Raw genomic sequence first — 13,947 nt, 5'->3', positions numbered from 1 at the left:
CCCTGAGTCTTGTCCTTCCTTTGAAGCTCTTTCTTGACTAACGCCCACCATCGGTACCCCTCCTCAAATACTCTGTTCCTTCCCTTCTCCGCGGGATGTGCTGGGGAAACGGCAGTGACGACCAACTTGGCCTTTCTTCAAATCCTGGGTCACCGCCCATTCGTGGATTGCAACCCACATTAAAAAAAGACAAAGAAATAAAACAGAAAATACCAGAAGGCAACACCCATAGTGAGAATAAGTATTGTTTTGTGACACGTTCATAGTTTCAGTGTGTGTTTGCTTCAAGTCTCAAACATGAAAGATATTTCTTATTGTGGGTTGCAGCCTAAACAGGTTTAAAAGTCCCTGGTCTAAACCCCAACGCTAAAGACATATTATGGAAAGTGAAGAGAGTGAGAAGAGGTTAAAGAAATTTGCATCATGGAGGCTCAAAGGGCCCTGTGATTCCTCCCTGTGAGGGCTGCTGGCGGGGGTGGGGGGGGTGGGGGGTGGGGGGGTGGGGGGGGGAACCCCCACCCCCCTGATACTACATTGGTACTCAGCACTCTGATTCAAATTTGCATATAAATGAAAGTCTGGGGGTGCCGGGCAGCTCTGTGGGTTAACATCTGCCTTCAGATCTGGTTATAATCCCAGGGTCCTGGGATAGAGCCCCATATCCCCACATCCTCAGATCAGCGGGAAGTTTGCTTCTTCCTCTCTCTGCCCCTCCCCCCTGCTCCTGTGCACGCTGTCTCTCTCTCTCTCAAATAAACAAATTTTTCAAAAAATCAAAGACTGGGGCCTCCTGGGTGGCTCAGTGGGTTAAAGCCTCTGCCTTCGGCTCAGGTCATGATCTCAGGGTCCTGGGATTGAGCCCCACATCGGGCTCTCAGCTCAGCAGGGAGCCCGCTTCCCCTCCTTTCTCTGCCTGCCTCTCTGCCTACTTGTGATCTCTGTCTGTCAAATAAATAAAATCTTAAAAAAAAAAAATCAAAGACTGAAATCTTAATTCGTTGTAATCAAGATCAAGAGAAAACTTAAAAGGAAAATGGATCCACCAGAGAATTTTCCACACAACTTCAGCGGTTACTTCTCTAGCCCATAAAAACAAGCCCAGAGGATGTGTCCATTGGGAGTGGGGTCCAGCCAAAGTTTGGAAATCTACCAGCTTCTTCAGTCAGATCAACAGATGTTTAAAGTACAACAGGACACAAGTCTTGTCCCCGCGGACAGGCGGATGTCCCAGGCACCCTCGGCTTTGGGCAGGCATGGCCCAGCCTGGAGTTACTGGCAGTAAAAGGTGAGCACATTTTCCTGGTTCCCTCGGATCAGGATAACCGGAGGTCTGAGATCCTGGGACAGCGTCTCCAACCAGGCCATGTACAGCGAGCTCGGGCACTTCCCCTTCCTCCCTATGGGCAAGGTACTGCAAGGCAGGAAGAAGCAGCAGATAAAAACTTACCAGTACCCTTCCCCACACAGCCCAGCCCATGATTCACTTTCTGATCAGGAACTCTGTTTACCAAGTCCTTCAGCACTCCTTCTTCCTAGCCACCCTAAGAACGACCTCCCACTTTCCTTAAAGCACGACTCCAAATGTACCTTCAGCCACAAAGCTGGTGTAAACAAAGCCACAGCCTGTAAGACTCACACGATCTGGTATCCACCAACATCCACGACCTCACCTCCTTTTACCCTCGGCCTTGCTCACAACACTACAACCGTAATGGCTTTCTTCCCATCCCTGAAATAAATGGCAAGCTTGCTCCTGCCCCAGGGCCTTTGCATGTGATGTTCTCCCCACCCAGAAGGCAGAGCCTCTCCCCTTCCACCTGGTTGGCTCTTTCAGATCACCCAGGCCACTGGCTCACCTGTATCTCCTTCTCTGATGACTCCCTTCCAGAGCAAGCTTGCTGCCCCTCTTTATCACAGCACCCTGTTTCATTGTCCTCACACCCCTTCCCACTCTCCAAACCCTCTTTTCATTTGTCTGTTTGTTGTCTGTCTCCTCCACTAGATCGTACGTTCCAGCCAGGTCTGTCTCGCTCACTATCCTTTCCCTGCACCTAGAACACAGTCTGATACAGTGGGTGATCTCACTACCTCCGGCTGCTTGAATCATACTGGCCTGTGGCCATGACGAGGTGATCTGCTCACAAGTTTCAGCTGCGGGTCCCTGTCCTGCCTTCTGCCATGTTCGTGAGGCCCTGAGAGCACCCTTGCCGTGCAATGCTGTGCAGATAATGAGATGCCCGGGGGACTGCTGTTCAGCTCTTCCAGGAGGTGACTTTCTCACCATCTTGCAATTCCAAAAATGCTGCAGGATGACCACAGCGGACCTCCTCTTGACTCCAGGAGAAGGCAGTATCTCCCAGGCCCAGTGGGCGGGACATAAAGCTGGGGCTGCCCTTTGCAGTCTGTTTCCCTACAGGACATCCCTGGCCACTATTACCTCTGAACTTGAGCACAGGAGCGACTCTGGGCTGCAGAGTCCGGGCTCTGGCCACAGGTGGGAGCAGCACTGCCCCTCCTCGGCCATGTGGCTTTAGCAGGTGGCTCCCAGCCTTGAGCCTCTGTTTTCTCTTCCCTGAGGTGAGGACACACACACCTCCCTCAGAGGCTGTTGGCGAGCTCTAAAGGGGACAGAGGTGACAAAGGGCGCCATGCAGTGCCTAGCACCTGGCAAGCACCTCCTCATGGAAGCGGCCGTTGTCACACTCATTGTGATTTAGCCAGGGGAAGTGACAAGCTGGTGAGCTGCAGAGCTGGGGCTCCAGCCAAGGTCCTGGGATTTTCCCACCCCAGATGCCTCTGCTCACAGCGACCCATACTGAGAAGGCCAACAGGGGGCCCTGGACACGTGTCCCTTGTTTCAAATTCCATCCTCGAAGCCTCCCTGGGGACCACCTCTACCCTCCTTTAGAAAGCAAGGTCCCCGGGGCGTCTGGGTGGCACAGTCGGTTGAGTCTTGGACCCTTGGCTTCGGCTCAGGTTGTGATCTCAGGGTCGTGCCCCACGTGGGCTCCATGCTCAGCATGGGGTCTGCTTCTCCCTCTCCTCCTGCTCCTCCCCCTGTTCTCTCCCTCTAAAATAAAGAAATTAAACTATTTTTTAAAAAGAGAAGCAGTTTGCTTGGACAGGGAAAGGCCGCAGGAACGGGGCTATTTCATGAAGCTGGCGTCACCTTAGAGCACGTTCGTGTCCGGTGATTCAAGGAGAAAGGGAAGTGGAAAGATCAAAACGAAACTTTCCTGATTTCACAGTGGTGCTGAAGTTTCTGTTACATTGTCAGCAAAGCCCTTGGGGGACTCCTACGTCATTCTCAAGAACTGAATTCAGAAATTTCAAAGGCCGCGAGGGGGCTGGTGGCTGCATTCTCAGGGGCAGGGGACACCTGTCCGTCACTCCTGCTGTGGCCTTTCAAGCTTCCGTGTCATGCCCCCTTCCCCAGCGGAGAGTGTCCACCCGTCCAAGGGACAGGCTCCCTTTGCACTCGCCCCTGGGCCAGCGAGAGACCGTGGACTCCTGTTCCCAGGCTGTGAGACCCTGACAGCTACGAATCTTCAGAGATAAAGCAGCCCCAGGACAGAAGGACTTCTCGTTCAGATTTGCATCTCTTGGCCACAAAGAAAGGCAGCCTCGGCCTGAAACCTGCATCGAAGGCTTCATAACCCAATCCCCGCTTCCTGGCTGCGGGGTCCCGGGCAAGCTGCCTGACTCCTCTGAGACTCAGTTTCCCTGTCTCCAAAGTCTGTGTGTTGCCGGGTAGACGGGGGTAAAACAGAATCACTGAACAGAGTTTTGAAAATTACTAAGGCCCTATGCCTCGGGTGAGGCTCAATCAGTAAAACGCAATGTTGATGATCGTTACTTCAATTATCATTTGCTTTGGAGGAGGGTTTCTTTATAGGAAAAGTGAAGGGTCTAGCTCCAAAAGGGAGAGCAGAAATAGGTTGCTCGTCATCTAGGCAAAAGCTGTGGGGCCGGTTTATCAGCCGCGAGGGCGAAGCTGGACTCAAACACAGGCCATTAATCAGATTAACTGCTGTCCGGTAGACAGCGAACAACTAAGTTCTGCCTCAAACCTGCTCTAGAAAATGGTCTGAGGACGCTCTTCAGAACACTGGAAAGTGTAATTCTGTCTTTCCTCCTGAGGGGGGAGGGGAGGACTTTTTCCTCCCTCGGAATTTCTGGGGAATGCAGTCTTCTCCACCTCACCCCAGACCCTGATCTGGAAGGAACTGAGGAATGTGCCAAATCTTGGGACCGATGAAAGTGACCCTCAGACTGAATTTTTAGAAACACTGGTGGGCATGTCTCTGGGTTGGAGGTTGGCAATGCCAAGGCTCAGCGGCTGTGCCCTCCCAGTGAAGGTGGGAAGCCTCGTGTCGGGCTCCCTGCTCAGTGGGGAGTCTGCTTCTCCCTCTGCTCACTCTCTCTCTCAAATAAATAAATAACAATAATAAATTAATTAATTAAGTAATTAAAAAAATAAAGTGACTGGACTCATGATTATTTGTGTCTGCTACTCCCCCAAAGGCTGCTGGGGTGGGGGGACTGTCTTTCCCTCTGGGGTCCAGGGGATAGGGGAGTGGGGTGGAGAAAGTGCCCGCGGGGGCTCACTTCCCTGGGTGAAATTTCTCATCTCATGGCTTGAGAGACTGGCTTATCTTAGTGGCAAATAAACTTAAAATCATAGCATGTTGGCATGAAGGGCAACCTTGGAAATAATTAGGTTAAACCCTTCTCTATAATCAGGGAGACAGAGACACAGAGAAGTAGGGTTACTTGCCCAAGGCCACACAGTGAGCAGAGACAGCGCAAACCCGCTTCTCTGACCGGGGCTAGCCCTCACCCTCACAAGGAGGCAGCTTGGCACCACACCCAAGGAAAGGTCTGGGGCACGGTCCTGGGATGAAGCCACTGTCTTGTACTGGGACCGGGTCCACAACCTAGGCAGTCCTTGCCCTAGGAACACTCACTGCTGGGTGTTGGCCAGAGGGTCCCAGAGAAACGCAGCTCTTTCTCTTACCACAGTTCCCACATGAAGGAAACACAAAGCACTTTCTTTGTACCAGATGTTCTCCCTAAGAGCCCCAGGGAGCCCTGTTGAGGCAGAGCCAGTCTCGTGGGCATGCAAGCTGTGTAGTCACACCCCACCCCAACACATACTTAGAAGGGTCCCATGCTGGGTTCCATTCTCTGCTGCTGCCATCTTGTCATTCTTAACAATTTTCAAACAAGGGGCCCCACATTTTCATTTTGCACTGGAGCCTCAAAAGGGTATGCTTGATCCTGGTCTCAGGGTATGAGAAAACTGGTTCTGCAGGCTTCTGGGCCATCCTGAGGAATTCCCAGGTGGCCTGCCCTCAGGAAATGCAAGCCAGGCCAGTTAGGGGCCTTGCCAAACACCCTGTTCCCTCTGAGCTAGGCTTCTCTGGGGGAGGGGGTCAGAGGGCCTGGCTGACCATGTTCTTCCTGCTGGCCTCTGTGAGAACAGAGCCGCTCTGAGGCCCTCTGTGCCACTGCCACCAGTCCCTTCACTTTCCACGCCCTCAGCTTTGGCCTGTACCCAGCAGAAGTGGCTCAGAGCTGGCAACAGGCCACAGCAGCCTGACAGGCACGGAGCCCGGCACGGTGACTCTGTGCCCCTGCTGCCGCCCAGGCTTGGCACCCACAGCAGCCAGGGGTGGCCCATGGCCAAGGAGGGCTGGGTGATTCCCAAACAACCAGGAATCGATTTTCTTCCTGAATGAGTGGGGTCCTCTTTGCCAAGCTGTGTTTGGCAGGGAAAGGTGGCAAACAGGGGAAAATGGTGGTGAGGGGGGTCGGCCAGGCCTGGGGCGTGTGAGGTCCTAGACTTCTGCCAGCTGGCACTCAGGTGAGGGGTGCCGAGCGGGAGCAGGCCCAGTCACGTGCCAAGAAGCCACCTGGGCTGCGTTTCCTGGAGCTTTGGGCCCTTCTGACTCACAGAGTCGGGCTCCGGTCCTCAGCCGGCATGTACCTCCTGAGCCCCTTCCCAGAGCGGACGTCCTGGGCCTCAGGGACGGGCTTCCTCTCCCAGCAGCAGCTACTTACATGACCACCAGAGCGGCGTCCCGGGAGGAATCCTGCAGAATCTCATTCAGCCTCACCTGCCGAAGGGACTGGAGCAAGCAGAAGCCAGGGGGTCACTGCCCACATCCTCAGGAGTGGTCCCCGACAAGCCCAGCGACGTCTTCTTTAATATTTCAGACCAGATGCACGAATTCTTCTCCCTTAATTATTACACTCTCCTTCCTCCAAGACGGAGGGAGACCCTCAGAGTAACAGAGAGCCAAGTTCACCTCCTTGGGAACTTGGCTTTACTTTGCCAGACCTTATTTCCATGACTGGGGCTGGTCCCGGGGTGTGTGTGTGTGGGGGGTTAGTTGGGAGAGAGAGCACCCTCCGTGGTGTGGGGTGAGCTGCTCACAGCAGAGAGAACCCGAGCAAGGCATGTGGCCTCCCTGAGTGTCACTGTCTTCACTGTAAAATGGGTACGATAACCCCCTCCCCAGGGGAACGTGGGCAGCGTTGAGGGCGATAACCCACACAAAAACACGTGGACATCGAGGGCCGGCACACGAAAGGTGCTTGATAAGAGAGACTCAGAGCACAGGTGGAATGTGTCCCTTCTTCCTCCGCCGCCACAGTCCAGACCAGAGCCTTCTTCAAACACTACACTTCATCCAGAGTTTTCCAAGGAGCTGTGAGCCCTCTGGGGTAGGGTCTCTGGGCTGACAGATCAGAATTCCCTAAAGCTTGTGTGAGGCTGGGTTGTGGGGGAGCCTCCTTCCCACCCCAAGGCCTGTCTCCAGTTTGTTCAGAAATGACTGGCACTCAAGAGTCTGACCGTGGGAGGACACCCCATTTGAGAAAATGGAGAATGTCAGGAAAGTGAGTTCACAGAGATCACAGACTCCAGACCCTACACTAGTGACATTTTGGGGGGAATAGTTCCTTATCGTGGGAACTGTCCTGTGGGTTGTAGGATGTGTAATATCATCCCAGGCTTCTACTCACTAAGTGACAGTAGTGATCCCACCCTCCAGTGGTAAATGGACACTTTGCCAAATGTCCTCTGAGGGCAAAGAGGGGGTGGGGGCCAGTGACCCCGAGCACAGGGAGCAGAGCTGTGACCTCCTTCCCCAGCTCCCTAAATGCTCACCCGATTTTAAAGTGGCCACAGCAACCACAACCCTCCTTTAGGCCTTAAAGAATCTGGAAGATTCTGTCTGGATGGGGTGGCCATGATTTTAGGCTACATGTAGGATGGGCTCTGCAGGCTAGGGGGAACCATCAGCCAGCTTTGTTGAGCCACAAGGAAAGTTTTACCTTGACCTTCGCCACCTGTCTCATGAATTCCTTCCACCAGTGACAAGAGGGGAGAGGAAGAGCTCCCGCTTTTCCATCGCCACAGCGGGGTGTGACTCAGGCCAAGAATGGCTCCGAGTTCCACAACTGGTTTACCCAGCAGCTGTGGCTTGAGGATACCTCAGAGGCCAGGGAGTGGTGGAAGGGGATGGAAAGGAGAGGGTGTTGAGGAAGCTCAGGACAGGTGGGGGCACGTGTGGCCCTGACCCGGAGAAGCACCTCCATCCCCACCCCACCCCACCCCACCCCAGCCAGGCCCTTCTCTCTCAGGTACCTTGACTCTGTTCTTGTTAATCTCCTCATCTGAGATCTTCCAGGGACAATCCCGCCTCATCTCCGTGACAGTGGCCTCGTCCTTGAAGCCGTCATTCAGGCGGAAGGGTGCAATCATGTCCTCAAACCGCTTGGTGCTGGGGACAGAGAGAGTGGGTGAGACCCAGTGAGACAGCTCGGTTTCCAGGGGGACTAGGTCCCCCAGAGGAGACGGAGATGGACTCCACAGGGACAAGCTTTTCAAGCTAAAGCCCTTCTGCCTCTGTGGTTTACATGAACGCAGCTTCTGGGCAGCACTCAGCACTGACCGTTGGGGCTGGCATTCCACCAAATGTCGGCCACGACGCCTGACCTGGGATTCACCTCCACCCACCTGACCGTTCCGCAGGTTGTCCCTGAACACTAACCATCCTGTGCCAGGCTCTGCGCTGCACATCACGGAACAAAAAACCCTACAATGTCCTCTATCTACCAAGCTTTCCATCTGCTGGACAATAAACAAGCAAATCTACATCATGAGCTTAATGAAGACACAAGCTGGGTTCCAGGACAGGAAATATTTGGGGGGAAGGAAGGCCTCCCTGAAGCTGAAGGATGCCTGTCCTTCTGAAGCCAGCTCTTTACAGGCCAGTGGGTGCTGGAGTACACAGAGCTGAAGGTGCAAAGGCCCTGAGGCAGAAGTATGTTCGGTTTCTTTGAGGAGCAGCAAAGAAGCCAGTACAGCCAGAGCAAGGTGAGGGCAGAGGAAAGTGGTGGTGAGGTGAGGACACACAAGTGTGACAGCCTAGACCATGTAGGCCTTCGCTATTGGCCCCGAGTGAGATGGGAACCTGTTGGAGGCTGTTCTGTGTGACTTGACTTACAGGATTAAAAATAGAAATTCAGACTGCTCGGCCTTCAGATGAAGCCCCCTGCAGACATAGAGATGGAGGAGCTTACACTGGGGACAGAGTTAAGAGACAAAGGTCCAGGGATGCCTGGGTGCCTCAGTGCGTTAAAGCCTCTGCCTTCGGCTCAGGTCATGATCTCAGGGTCCTGGGATCGAGCCCCGCATCGGGCTCTTTGCTCAGCTGGGATCCTGCTTCCCCCTCTCTCTCTGCCTGCCTCTCTGCCTACTTGTGATCTCTATCAAATAAATAAATAAAAAATCTTTAAAAAAAAAAAAAAAAAAGAGAGAGACAAAGGTCCAGGGCCGAATCCCAAGGATGCTGGCAAGCATCAGCCAGGGAAAGGAGGACTAGCCAGCAACTGGAAATGAAAGAAGGGTTGCTGAGGTAGGAGGAATCTGTGGAGGGGGGACACCTCTAAACCCAAAGGAAGAGCCGTCCCAAGGAGGGACCATTATGGGGGATGCAGCGGAGAGGCAGAGCAAGACGAGCCCAGAAAGGGGCTCTGTGGGTGAGGCGGAGGCCAGTGATGACCGCCAGGGGGATCTCCGTGAGGAAGTGGCTGCAAAGACGGTCCATCTCTTTGGAGAAGCGTGGCTGTGCGAAGGAGAAGAGAGAGGGCCAGGAGGTGGAGGCAGAGAAGGGCCCAGGCCGGGTTTTAAAGATCAGGGCTGCTGGGAAGGGTCTTCGGGCTTGCTCTCAAGCTCCTCCCACAGGGAAGGTATCCCCCACTCCCTCTCTTTGAGGCCTGACTCAAGGCTTTGCTTCTCTGCCCACACAGACAGCCCAGCTGCATTCTATTCTGTGTTCTGGTGCATCTCTGCCTCCCTCCTCCTGTGTCTGGTTCTGGACTTCCTCCAGCCTGCACTGGGGCGGGTATCATCCCCGGCTGGAGCTCTGATGGACTCATCTGCACCCCAGCACATGAGAAGAACCAATGTATCCAACCCTACAGACTAGTTCCTTCCCTCCCCAGGTAATGGGGAATATAAGGGAGAGGTAAGAGGTCAGGACAGACCTGACTTTACTGAGGGGGTGGAGGGCTGGAAAATCTCATGTACAGGGATTTACAGAAAGCAAGCCCGATTATAAATGTCTTAGTTTCAGACTAGGGGATTGAATCATTGAGCCAGTGAGTCGTCATCCCTTTGGACACCGCCGTTGAGCCTAGCTACAAGTTCACACGGGGATTTGAGTAAAGTCCATGAGCTTGCTGCTGCATCTGGGGAGGAGGAGAGATGTGGCCCAGACCCTTCAATGTTTTCCCCACTCCCAGCACAGTGTGTTCATAGAAATAACATGGGGGGCTATGGCTGCCACACTTCTGCCTCAGGGCCTTTGCACCTTCCGTTCTGTTTGCTCCAGTATCCCTCAGCTCTGTGGAAGGCATGTAACTCTGCCATGGCCCCTGGCCTCTAGCCACGTGGTTCTGGGCATGTGATTCTGCCAGCCCGGGACATAGCCAACTAGAGCAAAGGTAGCCAAGAAGCAGGCTTTGCAGCAACCTCCATCTTGGCCTCATGGGAAGGGATGAGCTGGACCAGTCACAGCTCCTTTTTCAGGAACTTCAGTTAGGCAAGGCTTAGAGAAGGAAGCAAGTCCACAATGCAGCCAAGACCTCGAAAAGGTCAAGGTCTAGAGGGCAAAAGCCATCGACCTACCATTTACTGAACACTGACTTGGGGCTGGACGCTGTGTGAAGCACTTTACACAGACTGTCTTTAAGACAGTGGTTCTCCTAGTGAAGCGCCCGGACCAGCACCCAAGAGCTTGTTAGGAATGCAGCTTCTCAGGCACTACCTCGGACCTACTGACTCAGAATCTTGGGGCAGGGGCGGGGGGAGGAGGGGGACTCAGCAAGCTGTGTTTTTGTAAGTCCTCATGTGATTCTGATGTGGGCTGAAGTTTAAGAACCACTACTTTATGACAACCCTTCAGGGTGCTGGAGAAAATTTAGAAATTTACGAGTAGCAAGCAGTGTGAAGTGTGAAGCCAGAGACCTGCTCCCGCCCCGCCCATCCCCCCAGGTCCATGGGGTGGGTGGGGGTGGGGTCCCTTGAGGATGAAACACCTGCTTTCCCTCACTCAAGGGGCAGAACAGCCGAGACTTGCACCAGCTTTAAAACACTTGCTCCGGGCTCCTGGGTGGCTCAGTTGGTTAAGCAACTGCATTCAGCTCAGGTCGCAATCCTGGAGTCCTGGGATCGAGTCCCACATTGGGCTCCCTGCTCAGCAGAGAGTCTGCTTCTCCTGCTGACCTTTCTCCACTCATGTTCTCTCTCTCTCTCTCTCTCAAATAAATAAATAAATAAAATCTTTTAAAAAATAAATAAATGAAATTAAACACTGGCTCCAAGAAAAGCACAAACGTGAACATTCACCGTCCTCCAGCAGGGGTATTTCTCGCAAAGACCTGAGCTCTGATATGCAAAGGAAGAAACCCCAACGGGAAAGTAAAAGGCTGCAAACTCCCCATCGTCTTTGCCTGACCTGAGCCCTGTCTGCCCAGGGCTCACCAGACAGGGGTGTGTGGGGCACACAGCTGCCCCCCCTGCCTGGGAAGGAAGTCAACACACAGCACTCACTGCTCAGCACGCGGCTTCTGGTTGATGTCCGGAAGGATGTGAACCTCGTGGAATCCCAGTCGGAACTTGCTCAACAGGGAAATGAGCCTGGGAGACAGAGATTTTTAAACACGTATGCGTCTATTCAGCGAGTTTGTATTCCCTATCGAGGACCCAGCAGTGAAAAACCGCGGATCGAATCCTGGCCCCAGGGAGCAGACGTTCTCACCTGGGCAGGGGCGGACAAGAGACCAATGTTGATTAAGCAGGTCAGAGGATGACAAACGATAAGGAAAAGGGATTGAGCAGTATTTCCCCAAGCACCTGGTGGCCACCTCTGCACTAGCACAGCCTACATTCTAATGTCTGTACATCTGCTGGGGACCTTGGTCCAATACAGAGTCTGATTCATCTGGTCTGGGGTAGGGTCTGGGATTCTGCATTCTGGCAAGCTCCCAGGTGATAGGGAAACCGATCCACGGAGAACACTTCGAGGACCGAGGGTCTAAGGGATAAGAAGGAAATTCCAGGGTGGTCTGTGGAATCAGAGATGACACCCATGAACGAAGTATAGAACCAGGAGGAGTGAGCCTGTGCATGTGGCACTGACTCTGCATGTAACAGGGGAGGAGATGCCGTTTGTGGGTCTGTGGTTGGTGGCAGTCAGGGAAGGCTTCACGGAGGAGGTGGCAATCTAGCTGGATGGTGCATGGTGCACAAGATCATTATAGGCCAAAGGGGGCATGGTAGGGGTGTCCACAGTGCAATCAGCCAAGGAGCCTTCGGAAGAATACACCTGCCTTGGCTCTAGGCTACCCAGTGCATCAGAATCTGGAGCGGGATGTGGCTTTGGGGATACCCCAGAACAAGTTGGCAGGGTTTGAGTGCATGGGGGTGGGGAGTCCAAATAAATAAGTGAGGGCATGGGGGTGTAGGAGGTGGGGCAGGAGCAGCGAGTGGCTGGCTGGGTGGGGGGCAGGGACAGGGGATAAACCTTAAGGTCCAGTCGTTAAGCCACTGCTGGTCCCCGAACTTGGGAGGGAGATTAGGGAAGCAGAGTTGTGAGCAGATGTGCTGGTGTGCAGCATGGGGGTGGCAAGCTTGGGCAGCAACCCAGGCGGAGGCAACACCAGCCTGGCCTTGGGGTCACAAGGAGGCCAGAGGGCTTGGCCTGGCTGGACAGTTGGGAGGCAGAGGACATCCCACACCCTTCATGTGCAGGTCACCCGTGACCCCCCGGTGCCACAGCCTTGAGCTCCACTAGCTCAGGCTTGCATTCGGGGCTACAACAGAGAGCTGAGCCTACGAAGAAGCCTTCCGGACTCTTCTTTATCTCCTGGAGATCACAGAGGTTCTCAGCAGGGGTGAGGATCAGGAAAGGAGATTGCTGGTTGCCCTTAACTCACACAGGGAGTGACGGAGAAGGGGTCATGGGCATGCGGTCTTGGTGGCACAGGCCCAGGGACATCAGGGCTGGGACAGTGGCAGAACACACCAGAGGCGGGCAGAGTTTTTTTCCCTTTGGCTAATGCATGCCGTGACCTTGAGCAAGCCACCCATTGTTCCTACCCAGCTGCCCCCTCCAGCGTCTCCCATCTCACAACCTTCCACCTCACTTGACCTTTTTCTAAACAAGGCCGACCTGTCTACCTACCTTTCCATTTACTTCCTTTTCAGCTTAAATCAACTCACATTCTTACTTACCTGCACCTGGAAATTTCTTATGGCAATTTTCAAAAGAAAACCAACATCTCTTGCCAGAAAGAGGTGATTAAGAAAACCCAAGTAAATAACCCAACGTGACCAAATTCTGGCTGGTTGAGCTCAATTCTGCCGTTGCCTGCCCCGGCCCCCAGCCAGACCCGTCCTCTCTCGCTGAGACAGATGAGCCTGTGTTCCCCAGCAGAAAGCCCTTCTCCTGCAGAAGGAGCCACACCGTTGGGACAGAATCAAAAGTCACTTCTCTCTAAGAAATCCAGTGGCATTTGTTGTCCCAGCTTCTGGCCACTAAATAACTCCTGTCTCACCAGGGACAGCATCCTGAGCTTGGGGTGGGGACGTTGCCCTGAAGGAGCCTCAGTGCCCCCCATCATTTCTCAGCAGGAAGGGCCTTCTCCCTCCTTCATTTCACACAGATTTCTCCTTGAGCAGATTGTGGTTTTACGATGTAACGATCCTTCCCGTCATGGAGCTAGGGTGTCTGCATCTTATTAAAGGGGGGGACTGGGACAGCAAAATAACATCCAAAATGGACAGAAACCTGCGCCTGCCCGGAGCTCCCTCAGCTCTGCTGCGACCTGGAGACGGCTGGGTCCCCCTGGAGGGGGTAGTGGCACAGGTCAGGGAGAGCAAGAGGGGTTACTCTTGGGCAGAGCTGGGATGGTGCTGGTCCTGTGCAGCCCCTCCCCCCAGCGCTCCCCACTTACGCCTTCCTCTCTTGGTCCATCCTGTTGATCTGGCCCCCCACGAACACACGGATCCTGCATTTGCTCCATCTCTTCTTGCGGCCGAGAAGATAGGGGATGAGGAGGGTGAGGCCTGGCATCAAGGGGGAACTGCTCTCAGGATAGAGCACCCTCTGGGTTCCTGCCCCGCTCTGCCGCTGGCACCCCTTTTCGTCTCTATGGACCTCAGTTTACCCATCTGTGTAAGGAGGGCGCTAGACTAAACCAAGCTCATGAGGGTCTCTGGGCCGGGGTTCATGTGGCCTGCGTGATGTTTTGAAATCCATGAGCTGGCGTTTAATAATTGGGGGATTTTTCACGTGAAAATCTGGATTGCTGGCATATTTTTTTAAAGGTTAAAGATTTCACCAGTGGGTGGAAACCCTCACCCCTGCTTGT

The 13,947-nt window shown here is 53.9% G+C and overlaps 1 protein-coding gene across 3 annotated transcripts in view; it reads right to left on the bottom strand.

The window, feature by feature from the left end:
• Positions 1 to 1,164: 1,164 nt before the first annotated feature.
• LOC111157362 (solute carrier family 12 member 3) overlaps positions 1,165 to 13,947 on the bottom strand; it is a 35,689-nt gene continuing 22,906 nt past the window's right edge. For all 3 annotated transcript variants that reach the window (XM_022518705.1, XM_022518707.1, XM_022518706.1), the window contains exons 22-26: positions 13,531 to 13,642; positions 11,126 to 11,212; positions 7,655 to 7,790; positions 6,064 to 6,131; positions 1,165 to 1,411 (exon numbers count right to left, since the gene is read on the bottom strand). In XM_022518705.1, the coding sequence (XP_022374413.1) occupies positions 1,270 to 1,411; positions 6,064 to 6,131; positions 7,655 to 7,790; positions 11,126 to 11,212; positions 13,531 to 13,642 (545 nt within the window). In that variant the 3' untranslated portion in view covers positions 1,165 to 1,269. The remainder of the gene's footprint in view (positions 1,412 to 6,063; positions 6,132 to 7,654; positions 7,791 to 11,125; positions 11,213 to 13,530; positions 13,643 to 13,947) is intronic.

This window comes from Enhydra lutris, unplaced genomic scaffold (assembly GCF_002288905.1).
Source record: "Enhydra lutris kenyoni isolate GAN:26980312 unplaced genomic scaffold, ASM228890v2 scaffoldscaffold54, whole genome shotgun sequence".
NCBI lineage: Eukaryota > Metazoa > Chordata > Mammalia > Carnivora > Mustelidae > Enhydra > Enhydra lutris.
Note: the sequence above shows the minus strand (reverse complement) of the source record. Positions and strands in the feature narration are given on the sequence as shown.